General features: G+C 33.5%; 3 protein-coding genes across 3 annotated transcripts; all 3 read right to left on the bottom strand.

Moving 5' to 3' along the window:
- Positions 1–9,479: 9,479 nt before the first annotated feature.
- Positions 9,480–10,571, bottom strand: LOC130464098 (uncharacterized). The gene is made up of 3 exons (XM_056833508.1): positions 10,130–10,571; positions 9,830–10,033; positions 9,480–9,741 (listed from the first exon to the last, which is right to left on the bottom strand). Exons 1-3 carry the CDS (start codon positions 10,291–10,293, stop codon positions 9,630–9,632), a joined length of 480 nt encoding a protein of 159 aa, XP_056689486.1. The 5' UTR covers positions 10,294–10,571; the 3' UTR covers positions 9,480–9,629.
- A 1,270-nt stretch (positions 10,572–11,841) lies between these two features.
- LOC130463459 (uncharacterized) lies at positions 11,842–13,408 on the bottom strand. The gene is made up of 4 exons (XM_056832594.1): positions 12,993–13,408; positions 12,475–12,915; positions 12,082–12,357; positions 11,842–11,994 (listed from the first exon to the last, which is right to left on the bottom strand). Exons 2-4 carry the CDS (start codon positions 12,796–12,798, stop codon positions 11,842–11,844), a joined length of 753 nt encoding a protein of 250 aa, XP_056688572.1. The 5' UTR covers positions 12,799–12,915; positions 12,993–13,408.
- On the bottom strand, positions 12,975–17,731 carry LOC130463458 (uncharacterized). Its single transcript, XM_056832593.1, has 4 exons — positions 17,652–17,731; positions 13,744–14,062; positions 13,415–13,645; positions 12,975–13,289 (listed from the first exon to the last, which is right to left on the bottom strand). Exons 2-4 carry the CDS (start codon positions 14,044–14,046, stop codon positions 12,975–12,977), a joined length of 849 nt encoding a protein of 282 aa, XP_056688571.1. The 5' UTR covers positions 14,047–14,062; positions 17,652–17,731.
- Positions 17,732–17,764: the final 33 nt, after the last annotated feature.

The following is a 17,764-nucleotide window of genomic DNA, read 5'->3' as shown; positions in this document are numbered from 1 at the left end:
CCAGTCAAAATGACATTAAGAAATCCAAATTCGGGCGCCGACCCACAAAACCGAGCATGCCGGGCCCCGTCCCATAAAACCGAATTCAAACACGAAATCGAAATTCGAAACGGCTTGTTTTTAGACGCAAATAAAGTCTTAATCCCCAAGAAATCACTATGTGCCAAGGTCGTACAAACCGTACCAAGGTACAACTATACAAGACAAAGGCAAGGACAGTGTTGTCGTCCTTGCTTTGGTGGATTCTGGGCCACGTCACCTGCGCCAGGCGCAGGCCCTGCGCCAGGCGCATCTGGATTTTGGATTTTAGCCGATTAATCCCCTATTTAAACCCTCATTTCCTAAGCATTTGGGGCATCAAATCATAAACATATCGTCGTAATTTCAAAATACTCTCTCGAAATCAAATACAAAAATCAAATCCTAAACTACGAATTCTTATACAATTTCAAGCATTTAAGCCATTGGGAGCACTAATCGGAAAGCTAGCCTAACCCTAAATTGGTAATTCTGAATCCCTAATCAAATCTACAATGCTCTCTACTCTTCTACCTTTCTAAATACAAAATACAATGATGTTTTCATTAGGGTTCATACCCTTGATTAACTAGGAAAACTATGCCAAATGTGTTATCTTTGGGAGGTTTCACTCTTGAAATCCTCTCCAAATGATTGTCCAAAACACCATTTCAAATATGTCATACAAGATTCAATCTTTAATTCCAAAAACGATAATTAAAGTTGACACTTTTTCTCTCAAAAGTGTTACTTACAACAAATCACACATTTTTACAAAATCAAAACCTTTTCAAAAAGTTCAACGATGTTTAGAAAAGTGCAATCCCTTTTCTAAACTAGAGCCCATGAATGTTCATCTTTCATGATTCAAATACAAGTCACATTTCAAGGTTCTATGATGTTTAAGGTTCTTTGTAATCACTTCCTTAAACTAGAATCAATTTCAAGTTATGGAGCACATCAAAGGTGAGGCCTTTTTAACATTAAAAGGTCTAACCTTTGAGATTCAAGAATCCTCATTTCAATGTTCAAAGTTCAATATTCAAGTTCTATTTCAAGTTCAATATTCAAGTTCTATTTCAATAACCAAAATCAAAGATGTTTTATGATGAGCAACTCATCTTAAAGTTGAGATTTTTAGAATTGAATCCGTGCCGGGCGCACTTATTATTAAGTAGTCATTTGGCGTTCAAATCTCAAATGCAATAATACAATTTCAATTCCGCATTTCAATATCGCACCTTTCATTACCGCATTTCAATATTGCGCCTTTCAATATCACATTTCAATATTGCACCTTTATTCTTGCAATTTCAATTCCGCACTCTTTACTCACCTTATTTTTAGGTGATGTGGTTTTGTACGCACTTTCAATAATTCCTTTACTTATTATGATGATGTTTTACTTGTTTATTGCTTTCATCACCTCGCATGCTAAATTCAACAACATACAAAAGGTCACATAACGCTTAACGAATATAATTCTTGGACAAACCGGCCTTAGGTTCCTTTAATTAACTTTAAAGCAAAGTGATCACATACAAGTAGCAATTTCCATGTCCTAAATGCATGTTCAAACCAACCTATTGTCATGATTAGGGTTATCCGAAAACAATCCTTGTCTTGCACTCGAATGTATTTCTAAAGTTAGCAAAATAGCATCTCGTTCCCTTGCCCGGATCTCACCCATCCGTTTCTAAGACTCAATGCCTTATCCACAAAGACTCGACTTTGGTCTTTCCATACCAGACCCTTAAAAATTGTTTGGTGGCGACTCCTTCGAAATTCATAATCTTCCAAAACCCCGTAGGGAAAAAAGGTACAGAAAAAACCCCCTACAATAACTATAGATATATATTTAAATTAAGAAATATATTGACATAAATAAACAAGTATTTGTAATATAATCTATTATTATCATAAGTAATTAGAAGATTTTAGGTAAAACATATACGAAGTATATTAATTATTTTAGCATATGTTAGTTATTTATTTTATAAGATAGGAAAAGTGATCGACATTTGGCAGCTCCACATCGATTTTCCTCTCTTTTATTATTGTATGGAGTACTATGTATACAAATGTTTGTTAAAAAATGACTAAAATATAATTAAATTGTTTGGCCTAAAATGTTTGGAGGAACTTTTTTAAATAGAGAGGACCGCCTGTTAGTTGCGCATCAATTTTCTTGTTTCCTACTTCTTCCATTTTTTTTGGGATAAACCACGTTTATTTTCATTGTTGTTAGTAAGTAACTTCAACTATTTCCCTTCAAAACAAAAAAAAAGTAACTTCAACTATTAATATCAATTAGTAAAAAAGAAATGGTAATATTTTGTAAATATTTAGACAAATCCAACAAAATGCTATGGTCTACATGACTACGTTCACCATAAAGTATTAATAATCAACAAAAAACAGAAAAAGTAGAAAGATGTGTGATTGGTGTGAATATAATAGATAGCGTAAATATCAAAGAATTGCATAAAAAAAGAGCAATTAGTAATTAATTGTGGAATTATGCAAGAGTAGATAGATTAAATTACACAAGTTTTGCCCACGTTTAAGGAAGTTACATAATTTTTTTAAAGTAGTAAATATTACTATCAATGGCGGTGATAGACTAATAGTTATCGAATTTAGTTGCTAAAAATACTACGTGTAAAATAGTACAATCAGTGGTGGTTATAATTATAGTTGTTAATATATTATAGAGTACTGTAGTAATTATATTTTATACACTCTTATTCATACTTGAACGATTTTCTAATTTATTTGTAATCTAATTATATACTCCGTACAAATCACTAAAGTACTCTTAAAGTTTTATAAAAATCCTACTACGTACTCCATATAATGGATTAACTAGTGTGTGGTCCGGGCGTTGCTCCGGGTTTTACTTTTAGTCGGGTTTATATTTTTGAAAAATGTGCCCAATTTTAAAGATTGTATTTTACATTTATATGTGAAAATATGACAAACATTGTAGTTAGTTGAGATGGTAGGAAGTGAAACTTTTAATCCATGAGATTTGATGTTCGATCCTTGCTACATGCTTTTTTGGTTGTCAATAACATTACCATGATGCTTATTAGTGGTGACATGGCGTAATACGGAGGGAGTATGCGTGACACATATACGTTTTCACAAACGCCTTTTAATATATTAGTATAGATATAATTTTATAAAAAGATAATATTATATTGGTTATATTTATTACCAAAATATAGAAAAGATGATTTAGAATGTTTTTTTTAGGAAAATAGAATCAAATACTTTTATGAGATTAAAGTTAACTAAACTATTATAAAATCAAATGTTTTATTTTTGTAGTTTTTTATAATATTTATAAGAGAGGCGAATCAATGAGTGACATTTGTCATCACCACATTTATTTCCTATAGATTTGACAATTAGTTTATTATGCCACATAAAATTTCAAGCTATTTCATTGTCTAGCTAATTTGTGCTCCAATGGCTAGCAACTAGCTTGTTATTAAATTGGTTTCATTTGTCCCACTTGTCAATTAATTATTTAGAGAGCTAGTTGTCAAGTAAATTAGGTTATTTAGAGCATCTTCAACGATAACCTAATTGTTAAATTATTTTGTCATGCCACATAATATTTCAAGCTACTTTCTTTTTTAGCTAGTTGGTACCCCATTGGTTAGCTACTAGCTTGATATTAATGTAGTCATATTTGCCAATCAATATTTTAAATATAATTTTATTTAAATATTATTTCATTGGCCAACTTTTTTCAAGCAAATTAGCTTGTTTAAGCTCATTTGCTTGGCCAAGCTAATTTATCATATGAACTCCAATGGTCAAGCTAGTAGCTTGGAATTTCTGAAAATTGCAAGCTAGTCCCTAGCTACAACCATTGGAGATTCTCTTAACTTCCTTAAACATGAGCAAAACTTGCGTAATCTAATATAATCTATATACTCTTGCAATTCCTCAATATTCACACATCTTTCTACTTTTATTATACTCCCTCCGTCCCTTAATACTCGACCTGTTTTGACCAGACACGCTTGCCAATGCACAATTTGACCACCAATTTCTTTAACTATATATTATAAAAACTTATAAAAATATGAATATTTTGAAAATATATATTAAGATGAAGCAACAATATATTATATACTAACATTTGTTTTCATATATTAGAAATAAAATAGGGTCAAAGTGAATTATGTGAATAGTGCAAAAAGTCAAACCGGATCGAGTATTAAGGGACGGAGGGAGTATGTTTTTTGGTGATTATTAATACTTTATGATGTACATAGTCATGTACTCCGTAGAATTATGTTGCATTTGTCTAACTTACTACCTCCGTTTCAAAATGATATTTACGCTTTCCGTTTTAGTCCGTTTCATAATTTTCTTTACATTATATTTTATACTCCGTACTATTTCTGGACATGAAATTTTACTCTGTACTATTTTAGGACATGAAGTTTTACTATCTTAGCACATAAAGTCATAAACCACACAACATTTACAAATTTTAATTCACTTTATTCATTTTTTTCTTATACCCACCCACCTTTTTAGATATCTATCTTACTTTATCCATATTTTATTATATTATTACCTACCTTTTTACACACTCTTCCTCTTTTTTCTTAATATTTGTACAAATATTAACCATAAAGATCATTATGAAACGGATGTCGTACATAATACAACCATTTTTTGTAATAATTTTCACTAATTGATAATTTAAGATATTAATAGTTGATATTACTTACTAACGATCGTGAAAATAAAAGTGGTTTATCCACAAAATATGGAAGAAGTACTTCCTCCGTCCCTTTTTATTCTTTACGTTTGGTATCATGCACGCGATTTAACAAATAACTAATGTGGATAAATTTCTCTTTTAGTTTAACTTAAACAATGCAAATTACGTATATTAATAATATTTTCACTTTTATCAAATATTTGACATTGGAAAAATGATAAATATTTAATATTCCAATGGGAAAGTGTGAGAGATTTAATGGTAAAAATGACCTAATCATTTAATTGGTTAAAAATAATTATTTGACACGATTTTTGACAGAATATTTGGAACTTTTATGCTACAATATAAAAACAAATATTATAAGTGTAAAGGTATAATGGAACACTGAAAAAGGAAAGAGTAAAGAATAAATTGGGAAGGAGGGAGTAGTAAATAAGAAAATCGATACGCAACGAGCACGTGGTCCGTTCTACTTAAAAGAACTCCTCCAAATATTTTAGGCTAAACAAGTGAATTATATTTTATCTCTAAGTACCCTTTATGTAAAAAATTGCAAGTCCCCACAAAACCTCTCGCCGCCCTCCCCTCCTTTCCTTTCCAGGGTTTATTTTTTTGGCCATTTAGGCCGGAAATAGTCTAATTTCTTCGAAAATTAGACTATTTCCAACCCTTTCTCTACGTTTAATTCCGTTATTATCTCTAAAATTCAATAAATTTTCATCATATGGGCGGAGTTCGTCCTTGTTCATTACTCTCCCTATGGTGGAGTTAGTTTTAGTACGTTTGGTTTGTCGTCCACTCATGGTGGATTTTTGTAGAATTAGTACGTTGGTAAAGTTTTATGCGGAATCGCGAAAAATATCAATTTTTCGAGTACATCCAGATGAATCAAATGGAAATCATCCTCGCGGCTACAACAAATCGTTAGACCCTCTCTCTGAAAAGGCTGCATGTTCCAGCGTTATATACGGGAGACTTTCTACACTGCAAGATCTATTCAACGACCGTAGTTTTGATGAAGGAAACCTTTATTTGATTCAATTTGTCATGTATTTATTAGATCTATATTTCTCTTGTAGATTTCGTATGACTCTTTATTAATGAATTAATTTTCATTTCAAAAAAAAAAAAAAGTGAATTATATTTTAGTCAATTTTTAACAAACTACTCCGTATCCAAATCACCTATTTTCATAACAGATTAGATGAACAATTTACCTCAATATGGCAAGATTCAACTCAATATATACTACTCTGTATCTGTCAACCAAACAAAGCCCTGGTTTAAAAAGGAAAAAAACAAGTAAATGAACAATTTAATTGAAACTAAAACATTTGTAAAGATAGCACATTATGTGATTCGGATGTTTAGCTATGTTTATATTGATATTTTTCTTCTTTACCTCCTCCGAATTTGTGTATTGCGGGACTATGTTGCAAGTTAGGAGAAGAAATATATGAAATTACCAATTGGATTTACAATTTTTTGTTGTATAATACTTCCTCCGTCTTTTAATACTCGCAACGTTTGTTAGTTTCACGCATGCCAATGCACAACTTTGATCATTTATATCTTAAATTCTCTTTATGCAAAAATTATAAAAAGTTGATATTTTGAAAATACATATTGAGACGAATCTAACAAGATCCCACATGACTATGTTTTATCTTATATAAAAAGCACTAAGAATAGTCAAATTAGATTATATGAATAGTGGCAAAACTCCAAACGTTGCGAGTATTAAAAGACGGAGGAAGTATCAATTATCATAAAAAAAGGACATAGAATAGGTCAGGATATGACTTATTCATATCCTAAAATATATTTAAATCCCCTGTTATGAAAAATTATTCAATAAATTCAAAATAGCATAAAAAAGGGAAAAGATTGTATTGCTTTATTGTTGGACATTCAAAAAATAAGTAATAGTAGTGTTAAAGAGAATTTCAAAATCCATATACATATTTGTAATTTTATTAATCTATTAATATATACATGTCCATTATTACTCAATAAAATAGATTGATTATAATTAGTGTATAAGGATGCATCGATGTGGAGCTAACAAATGTTAGTCTCTAATTGTATTGCTTTGTTGTTGAACATTAAAATAAAAAAAAGGAGTGTTAAAAAGAATCTCATAGTCCTTATTTATATTTGTAGTTTATTAATCTAAAATATAAATATCTCTGCTATTACTCAGTAAGTAGATTGATTTCAAATTCGTGCACAAATTGATATTAAAATTTTATAAACCGTGAATCGTACAAGTGATATACTATCCTTGCAATAATGAACTATTTGATATATATGTAACTTAGTTACCTGACGTGGGGATGGAGGAAAGTTTTTGACCCTCAACATGGTTGACTCCATCATCGATCTCAGGTGGCTGGGGATGGAGATAAGTTTTGTGGTTTATGGGAATGAATAATGTATCTGATGTGGGGGATGGGGTTATCCACTGTGGGTAGGACCTGACCGCCTAACTTATCCTTTATCTAATTGATTATGAGTATATCAATTTTTTTTAATTCTAACGTACATATTATAATTTTGTATATTTACTCAATCACCGTAATCAGACAACTAAGTTGCCAAACAGTCTATAACAGAGTTTTAAAATTCAAAACTCTAATACTAAAAAGAAATTGGGACCAGGGTTGAGCTTGAGCCGGGTGTCGATTTTGGGGTGGGTGATGGAGCGAGGATGAGTTTTATTTTGTACCCAGAGCGGGTGGGATCGGAATTATGTTTGAGATGAGGATGAGTATTATACTTATCGTGGGTGGTGAGGATAGGAACAAGATAAGCAAGTACGGTTATGGAAGGACCAATCCTCCGCACTCGCCCCACGTCGAAGTCATCTGTAGCTAAATAAAATAGATTGTATGAGTGGGTGTTAAGTGATCGGGTATAAAGATACATGGTGTGTCGAGTATAAGGTGGATATGATTATCAAAGTAAATGATGGATGCAAATGACTTTACTTTTTGACACGGGTGATGAACATGGTGAAAATAATTTTATATACGTACCCTTGGTCGTTTTAATTTTTTTTTAAAATAAAATAAAATAAGAGACTGAACGGGGTCATAACATATCTATCATGTATTAATTTTAATTAAAAGAATATCTATAAGCACTATTGATGATAATTGTCAATAATTGTAATTTAGTTTTCATTCAAAATTAATTTAAACTGTGGTATAATACTAGTTCACATACTGTTCTGGATGATTTACTTTATTCCATATAGCAACAATTGCATGTTTTCATGGAATTCCACTCACCTGTCATGCATTGCAACAACAAGTATATTGAATCAAATTCACCACATACTTAAGTTGTGTTGCACCTTCTCTTACTCCATAGCAAAACCCACCATCCCAATATGCATTCCAACCCCCAGCCCCAAGTTTGTGTTTCTCTAACTAAATTTGTATCCTAGGACAAAGCATTATCTCATTTTTTCCCAGTGAAATCTATTTTCTTATGCATCCTTTCCATCAACCCCTGTCTGATATCTTTCAACATAGTAATAATAGGCTTGTGCCTTGCACTCAAGATGTATGCATTAATCACCTCACTCGTGTTGTTGTCTTCACTGTCACACTAGTAGAAAAAACCCTTATTGCAGCGGGCTTTTAGACCCCTGTTGCAGCGTACATCGTATGCTGCAACTGGGGGGCCTGCAACAAGTCTGAACTTGTTGCAGCGTACAAGTTCGCTGCAAAAAGTGATTTGTTGTAGCGGGCTTTTAGATGTACGCTGCAACAAGTGCCAAAAAATTGGCAAAATTTTGGACTTGTTGCAGCGTACATATAAAAGCCCGCTGCAACAGACTCAACTTTTTGCAGCGTACCATTTATTTGTACGCTGAAACAAGTCTGAATTACTCAATTTTTTGCAGCGTACATTTATTTGTACGCTGCAACAAGTCTGAATTTTTGCGAAATTTTTTTCCCTTGTTGCAGCGTACAACATATATGTACGCTGCAAAAAAGCACTTTTGGCGGGAAAATTCTAATTTTGTTTAGGTACCTAGAGTGTCTTGCACCAAATATAGAAACCTGTCAAAACAATAATAGAATAACGCAACCTGTATAACAAATATAAAAACAACAACTGGAGTTTTGTATATATCCCAAAACCAAAAGTGCACATACCGATACATTTAAATATATTTACGTTCCAATTTCAACGTACGCATACATTTTAACATAAAAGATTGTTCTATAACATCTAAACCAACACGATCAAGCGCCCTCAGGTCAATAATAAATACTTGGTGGTAAAAAACTTCGCCCATTGCTCACGAACCACATCAATTTCCTCACTAGCATAAGGCGCAGTCCTCGGAGTATAGACCTTACAAAAACAAAAAATTGATGGAGCATTAGATCGATTAAATGCAAATGAAATGTCACATTTTAACATTCAAGCAACTAATGACAATGTATTAATAGTCTAGAATACGAATCAATTAGTTACTTAATTACCTCATCTAGCCGGCCTTCATAGTCATGTTGTAACGTGACTATCTCTAACATGAACTTCATAACGTAATAGCCACACTCAGTTCCGCCGATTTGTTGAGCACACTGATTAAGAAACATAATACTTTATCTTGCAAGGCCAATAATTAATAAAAACAAAGCAAAAAGCTAATTAAGAAACATGTTATACCTCTATATGAATGGGTTTACACGACTTAAAACTCGTTTTATTCGGACAATGCCCACCATTGCACTTGTACACTTGGTATGCCCTAGAAAATTAACGAAACATGGGTACTCATGAATATGATTTTGGCTTAGGTTTCTTAAAGACTAATGTAATTTGTAAGCAAAAGAACTTACAAACTCAAGATTCCCCATGCATAATCTGTTCGACGTGGATCTCTAGCAGAATCGAAAATATATACATAACCTCTACGTAGGTCCATCACGTATAAATTCCAATGATTTCTGTATAATTTATAAATGATATATTAAATATTTAATAACAATAATAATTAATATTTTATATGAAACTTATATAATATAACACACTTACTCTTGATTATATGGGATTAAAAACCAATTAGTTAGGTTAGGATTACCCATCTTCTCCTTTTCAATTTCAGCTTGGAAAATGTTTTTCAAATACATTGTTGGCGCTCCAGGGTCGGCCTTGATTCTAGTGCTTGACATAATCTCGGGACAAATGAACGAAATCCGAGACATTTCAAATGATTTGGCATGATCGTGCAATAAACACCTACAAAATAAACAAGATTACACTATTAAGATCGATAAAGAGAAAAAACTTCAAAGAAATAATAGTTATATTAACAACAATAAAACATTTAATTACAATATGTAGACTTGGATCGCTGAAATGTTTAAGCACGCCCCGCGAAGGAACTCTCCTATATCAGACGCAGTTATGTATGTTTCTTGATCAAAATCCGAGTGCCAAACTGAGGCCGCCAATGGGATGGTAGTATTATCATATATATCATCAGGCGCCGAAGTCATGATAAACTACAAGTATTTGCATGACGGGCCAAGACCTTGAATTGCATCGTGTACAAGTCCCGCTTTCTTGCTTTTGGTGGTTGATTCTTGTGTTTTACGATCACAACTACCCACGACCTCTAAGTTGGACTTAGGCTTAGAATTCGACTTCTTTGGATGCGAAAATTCCTATAACAATAGTCAATTAACATTAGTCATGTAATAAGAATCAAATGAGTCCTTAGGTTCTTTAGTTCAAAGTTGGGAGCGAAAATGTCATTTTAGCTCTATATATGACCTATAACAACCCAACGAACCTTAAATGTGCATAAATAGGTTCGAATGAGATTTAGAAACTTAAAACTATGCATATTAGTCATGTAATAAGAATCAAATGAGTCCTTAGGTTCTTTAGTTCAAAGTTGGGAGCGGAAATGTCATTTTAGCTCTATATATGACCTATAACGACCCAACGAGCCATAAATGTGCATAAATAGGTTCGAATTAGTTTTAGAAACTTAAAACTATGCATATTAGTCATGTAATAAGAATCAAATGAGTCCTTAGGTTCTTTAGTTCAAAGTTGGGAGCGGAAATGTCATTTTAGCTCTATATATGACCTATAACGACCCAACGAGCCTTAAATGTGCATAAATAGGTTCGAATGAGTTTTAGAAACTTAAAACTATGCATATTAGTCATGTAAGAAGAATCAAATGAGTCCTTAGGTTCTTTAGTTCAAATTTGGGAGCGAAAATGTCATTTTAGCTCAATATATGACCTATAACGACCCAACGAGCCTTAAATGTGCATAAATAGGTTCGAATGAGTTTTAGAAACTTAAAACTATGCATATTAGTCATGTAATAAGAATAAAATGAGTCATTAGGTTCTTTAGTTCAAAGTTGGGAGCGAAAATGTCATTTTAGCTCTATATATGACCTATAACGACCCAACGAGCCTTAAATGTGCATAATTAGGTTCGAATGAGTTTTAGAAACTTAAAACTATGCATATTAGTCGTGTAATAAGAATCAAATGAGTCCTTAGGTTCTTTAGTTCAAATTTGGGAGCGAAAATGTCATTTTAGCTCAATATATGACCTATAACGACCCAACGAGCCTTAAATGTGCATAAATAGGTTCGAATGAGTTTTAGAAACTTAAAACTATGCATATTAGTCGTGTAATAAGAATCAAATGAGTCCTTAGGTTCTTTAGTTCAAAGTTGGGAGCGAAAATGTCATTTTAGCTCTATATATGACATATAACGACCCAACGAGCCTTAAATGTGCATGAATAGGTTCGAATGAGTTTTAGAAACTTAAAACTATGCATATTAGTCATGTAATAAGATTAAAATGAATGTTTAGGTTCTTTAGTTCAAAGTTGGGAGCGAAAATGTCATTTTAGCTCAATATATGACCTATAACGACCCAACGAGCCTTAAATGTGCATAAATAGGTTCGAATGAGTTTTAGAAACTTAAAACTATGCATATTAGTCGTGTAATAAGAATCAAATGAGTCCTTAGGTTCTTTAGTTCAAAGTTGGGAGCGGAAATGTCATTTTAGGTTCGAATGAGTTTTAGAGGGTTTACCTTGGATGGTAAGTCTGTTGTCTTCTTTTGGGCCGCTAACACCGTTGTCTTTTTCTTGGAGCTACCATCCCTCTCTTTAGAAACATTAGACTTGGACTTCTTTTTAGGAGGTGAAGTACAATCCTTTAAAATTCAACAAAAACAAGAGTAGGTAAGATGTCAAATGTGCTTGCGTGAACATATACATTCTAAACAATAAAACATATATACCTCGCCGTCTTCGAAAATCACTAAGTGTATGGGCCATTGCACAAAACTACCCAGAGCACCGCCTAAGTTAGTGAAACCATCTCCCGTAGGTACCGGAAGAATATCATCAACATGTCCGTCGTAAACAAAATCAACTTGGACTTTATAGTGACCAGGCTTCATCGATGTAAAATGTTGGGGCAATGCACCATCTGAGGGTTGTACCATACCATCCGCCACGACAATGTTGTTGCCTGAAACTTTCTCCTCAAGGGCAAGACGACATGGAGTCCTTTCCTTCATAAACAAAGGTTTCATTGCAACTTTGTAAGTGATACAGATTATTAAGTAAATGTCAACTAAAAACATAAAAGGATCAAGCAACTATGTTAAAAAAGAGTGACTACGTCGTACCTTTAGCTCGCGTGGTTGCGGCACTAAGATGTGACGAGTGGTTCTTGTAGCACTAACATCAAGGTCAACTCTGGCAGAATCATTTAAGTGGAGGTCATCAGGTATCGGGGTAGAAATGGAGTTTAGTTGTCCTGTTTTTAACAAGGTGCTTAGTTGCTTTTGGAGGGCCTCTGCCACCCTTTTCTCTACCCTTTTCTCTAATTCACCTTCAAACTCATTTTTCACAGAAGCTCTGATTGATTCGTAATTTTCTGATGAAGCTTCACCATGGTCACTTCTACTATGTCGAATACACGGACCGAAAGCCTTTTTGATACCAACCATGCCACCTGTTCCCTTGACACGCCCACGATGATCTTTTTTCCCTATAGCTTTAGTGAGGGCATCCTCACCCTGTTCGAAAGAAAGATTTCCTTTTTCCTCTTCTGCGATGTACTCTAACTGCCAATTAGGAAAGTAAAATTACTTTATATTCTCTAATCAAAGCAAGTAAATATTAATTAATTATCGCTACTTACAGCTTTTGTTGCGATTTCAACAACTTCTGTATCGTTCGGGTCAATTTCCCACTTTCCCTCTTTATTTTGTACTTGATGGGCCAAAATCCACTCCTTTGATCTGTATTTTCTAACTCTATTAACATTTGAGGTCACTGATGAGTTCACCGAGGAGCTACTCGAGATAGGTAAAGCTGCATCTGGTGGAAGTCGTCCATCCTTTATCCAATCTAGTCGCTTTCTATTATAACCCTTTTGGCCGGTGCGATGTGGGTTCTTGTTGCATGATGCACTTTTCCTCGCCTTTTCACTACGAAGCTGTCAAAGACAACATAAAAAGATGGAAATAAATGTTTTTTCTGATAACTTTTTGTCCTAGAACCAATGTCAGTTTGCTACATGAAAAACTCTTTAAGGACAAGTTAAAGAAATATTATCATTACCAATGACTCTGGAAGGAAATAATGTTTAACAAAAGTCTTCCAATCATCCTCTGTGATATGGTTGTAGACATCCCAAGGCATCTTGTTTGTTTGATTTTTTGGCTTCTTTTCCTTCATAGTTATCCATCGGCGCACCAACTTGCTCTTGAAACAACTAAATCGTTTCGCCACACAAGAATGAAAATATTTCTCCCTCGAATGATTAGAATCATCAGTAATGTGGAACATAAGCTGTTAATAATTAAAAAAAGTTAGATTATAAAAATAGTATTTAAATCAAATTAAATAATCCCTAAAATATACAAATCAAGTTAATATCCAATGCTTACCTTAGTCTCCTCCCAAAACCCCTTCTTGATTTGCTCATCTACCTTTGGATATAATGGGACGTTAATATTAATTCTAGTAGCACAACTCCCAACTTGCTTCCCGTATTCATGAGACCATTGTCCATCGGGGACATTATATACATTATACTCAAGGAACATAGGCTTAGCGACTTTAACACCTTTTGACGGACCACGGCCTTTAATGGTCTTTGTAATCGTACTAACATCTTGTGATTCGTCACGCGTTGTGGGAGTCTTGCCACCTTCTGATTCATGCCTAACAACAATTTGGTTTTCATTCATCGTACCTATGTTGTTCCTGCATCAAGTAAAACATACAGAAGAGTGGTTACAAAATGTGCGCGCAGCAGCAAATCAGTGCTCTAGCATACAGAAGGATATCAGATCAGTGCAGATATCACAGACCAGATCAGCACTGATCAGTGCAGATCAGATCAGCACTGATCTGCACTGATCAGATCAGCACAGATCAGCACAGATCAGTGCTGATCAGATCTGCACTGATCAGTGCTGATCTGATCTGTGATATCTGCACTGATCTGTTCTGCACTGATCAGATCAGCACTGATCTGTGCTGATCTGATCAGCACAGATCAGTGCAGAACAGATCAGCACAGATCAGTGCTGATCTGATCTGCACTGATCTGTGCTGACCTGATCTGCAATGTTCCCCCCTTGTTGATTTTGTTCGAATTATAACAATATGACTGTTGCATCTGCAGCTTGATCTTCGAATCTGGACTGAAGGAAAGATTGTTGCGATATGCAGCGAGCGCATTGCTTTTTAGTGAAAAGGGTGTTAATCCGTTCTTTGTGTCTTGGAATCGGTAATGGAGCACAAATCTCATATTAGTGGTATTAGTTTCATTCTTATGTATGTCTCTTGTTATGTTAGTTTTGTTCTACGGATTAGAGATATTCATTCATACATTTTAGCTACTGTAAACCTGTGTTAGATTACATAGGTTTAAAATAACTAAAATCTAGTAATGAATGTCTCTGATCTGTTTAACAAACTAACAGCATAAGAGATATGCATAAGAATTAAACTAATATCATTAACATGAGATCATTTTATCCCATATATCTTAATTTTTGGTATGTTGTCTTGAATCTATTAGCTCTGTTGATAGCTTATGTTTTCTATTTCACACTACTATCATATTTCTCTTTTAATCAGTTTTTTTAATCATTATATTGGATCGGTTTAGAGAGAGTTTAAAATGCTATAAAGTATAAATGGAAGATTTCTACGCTGTGTTCCTGCTACAGAAGTTTATTTTTCCTCTTGAAAGCAGAACTATATTCTTTTCTAATACAGTAATAGTAGTGTAATACAGAGTACAGGTCATCATCTGAATTTTTTTAAATATATTTATTAGAGAGAAGGCTAAAGGTTCTCTAATTGCAGTTTCTCACCTAGATCAGTTACTCCTAATAACTGATTACAACAACTTTCTCATTAACTTGTATGACTGTTCAGTCCTTTCATCAGCCAAAAGCCACGTAGTTTAAGGATGCTCAGCTTCTTACTACAAACTCGATTTATTTAGAAGCTTGCAATAAGTTAGCTGATTAGCAAGCATTGAATTTATGAAGTTCAGTGTTCATTGTTTGATACTCTAGCTAGTAAATGATGATCACTGAGTTAAGTTTACAGGCTTGCTGAGTAGCAATAAACTAGATGTATGTCACATAGACACATGCTGAAAGTGCATTCTAGAAAATGTGTGATACAACACAAATTACTTAATCTAAGACCAGCTATAAGAGAAAGAAGTACTCCGCATATTAGAAAGTGGGCCCAATATACTTGAACTTGCGTTATCTTTTTTTCCTTTATATTTATCTTAAGCTTTGAAAAGAAGGCATGCTATAGAGAAAAGACCATTTCTTATGCTTTAGAAGTCACTAATTATGTTTATGATCCTAAAAGTTTACTTTCACTTGTACTGATGTCAAATGCCCTGAATTTGTATTTTAAAATTACATTCATTTCACATCTTTGAACAGGAAATATGTTTCTGAATAATGTATTATAATAGCAGTATGGAAGTCATCATTATAACAAAGTAATCCTGTAGATATCTTGACCATGTTTTGAATTTTAAAAGCTCCATTGTGATTAGACCCAAATATTATTGTTTGAAGTTAACACTACTACATTCTTTCTAGATAGATACACTGGGGTTGCTAGTGGAACAACCCCAGTTGACTACCTTTCCTTTTCCTCTCTTTTTCTACTAAGTCTTTCCTTTTCAATGGCAGAATCATTCTTCTACACGGACCCCCAGGTACTGGTAAAACATCATTGTGTAAAGCATTGGCTCAGAAGCTGTCAATTCGGTTCAGCTCCAGGTTTGGATGTGTTATGCAGCTTGAGATAATTTATCACTCTGAGACCGTGGTATAAACTTTTTTTTGACCTAATAATTTCACCTTACAAATTCAGATATCCACAGTCCCAGTTGATTGAAGTTAATGCTCATTCTTTGTTCAGCAAATGGTTTTCAGAAAGTGGCAAATTGGTATGTGCTGCTCATCAAGCCTGATGTTAGTCCATTTACACATTTTCGCTCCCAGCTATGAACTAACGAACATAAGGACTCATTTTAACCTTTTAAATGATTAATATGATTAATTTTAACTTTCCAAGACTCGATCCGATCTATTTATTCACATTAGAGACTTGTTTGGTCGTTGTGGTTCATATTTATGATAAAATGAGGCATTTTTGCTCCCAACTATGAACTAAAGAACCTAAGAACTCATTTTTAGGCTAATATGACACTTTCGCTCCCAACTTTGAACTAACAAACCTAAACACTCATTTTAATCCTTTTAAATGATTAATATGATTAGTTTTAACTTTCCTAGACTCAATCCAATCAATTTATGCCATTTGAGACTTGTTTGGTCGTTATGGTTCATATTTATGCTAAAATAAGACATTTTCGCTCCCAACTTTGAACTAACAAACCTAAACACTCATTTTAATCCTATTACATGACTAATATGCATAGTTTTAAGTTTCTAAAACTCATTCCAACCTATTTATGCACATTTAAGGCTCGTTGGGTCGTTATAGGTCATATATAGAGCTAAAATGACATTTCCGCTCCCAACTTTGAACTAAAGAACCTAAACACTCATTTTAATCCTATTACATGACTAATATGCATAGTTTTAAGTTTCTAAAACTCATTCCAACCTATTTATGCACATTTAAGGCTCGTTGGGTCGTTATAGGTCATATATAGAGCTAAAATGACATTTTCGCTCCCAACTTTGAACTAAAGAACCTAAACACTCATTTTAATCCTATTACATGACTAATATGCATAGTTTTAAGTTTCTAAAACTCATTCCAACCTATTTATGCACATTTATGGCTCGTTGGGTCGTTATAGGTCATATATAGAGCTAAAATGACATTTTCGCTCCCAACTTTGAACTAAAGAACCTAATGACTCATTTTATTCTTATTACATGACTAATATGCATAGTTTTAAGTTTCTAAAACTCATTCGAACCTATTCATGCACATTTATGGCTCGTTGGGTCGTTATATGTCATATATAGAGCTAAAATGACATTTCCGCTCCCAACTTTGAACTAAAGAACCTAAACACTCATTTTAATCCTTTTAAATGATTAATATGATTAGTTTTAACTTACATAGACTCAATCCAATCAATTTATGCCATTTGAGACTTGTTTGGTAGTTATGGTTCATATTTATGCTAATTTAGTCAACTAAGGTCAATTTAGGTCAATTTATTCAACTAAGGTCAATTTAAGCCCGCTCGTTTTGATTTAGGTCATTCTAGCTCAAGATTAGGAGACATGTTAATTAGCGCAACACTAGGAGAAAACGCACAACTCACCAAAAGTAAATACGTGCTTTATTTTCCGATTCTGAGAACTTCTGAAAAGACACAAATCACCGAAAGCTTCTGAAAATTTCTAACTCGGGGATCTCAAGTCATCTGCACAGAAA

This window comes from Spinacia oleracea, chromosome 6 (genome assembly GCF_020520425.1).
Source record: "Spinacia oleracea cultivar Varoflay chromosome 6, BTI_SOV_V1, whole genome shotgun sequence".
Classification (NCBI taxonomy): Eukaryota; Viridiplantae; Streptophyta; class Magnoliopsida; order Caryophyllales; family Amaranthaceae; genus Spinacia; species Spinacia oleracea.
This window is presented reverse-complemented; position numbering and strand designations above follow the sequence as displayed.

Coding starts and splice junctions, on each gene's coding strand:
- LOC130464098 (XM_056833508.1), bottom strand. CDS start 10,293: ATGACTTCGGCGCCTGATGATATATATGATAATACTACCATCCCATTG. Junction 10,034..10,129: donor GCGATCCAAGTCTACATATT/GTAATTAAATGT, acceptor TTTATTTTGTAG/GTGTTTATTGCACGATCATG. Junction 9,742..9,829: donor TTAATCCCATATAATCAAGA/GTAAGTGTGTTA, acceptor TAAATTATACAG/AAATCATTGGAATTTATACG.
- LOC130463459 (XM_056832594.1), bottom strand. CDS start 12,798: ATGGTTGGTATCAAAAAGGCTTTCGGTCCGTGTATTCGACATAGTAGA. Junction 12,358..12,474: donor CGCAACCACGCGAGCTAAAG/GTACGACGTAGT, acceptor TTGTTTATGAAG/GAAAGGACTCCATGTCGTCT. Junction 11,995..12,081: donor TGATTTTCGAAGACGGCGAG/GTATATATGTTT, acceptor TGAATTTTAAAG/GATTGTACTTCACCTCCTAA.
- LOC130463458 (XM_056832593.1), bottom strand. CDS start 14,046: ATGAATGAAAACCAAATTGTTGTTAGGCATGAATCAGAAGGTGGCAAG. Junction 13,646..13,743: donor GGTTTTGGGAGGAGACTAAG/GTAAGCATTGGA, acceptor AATTATTAACAG/CTTATGTTCCACATTACTGA. Junction 13,290..13,414: donor ATTTCCTTCCAGAGTCATTG/GTAATGATAATA, acceptor TGTCTTTGACAG/CTTCGTAGTGAAAAGGCGAG.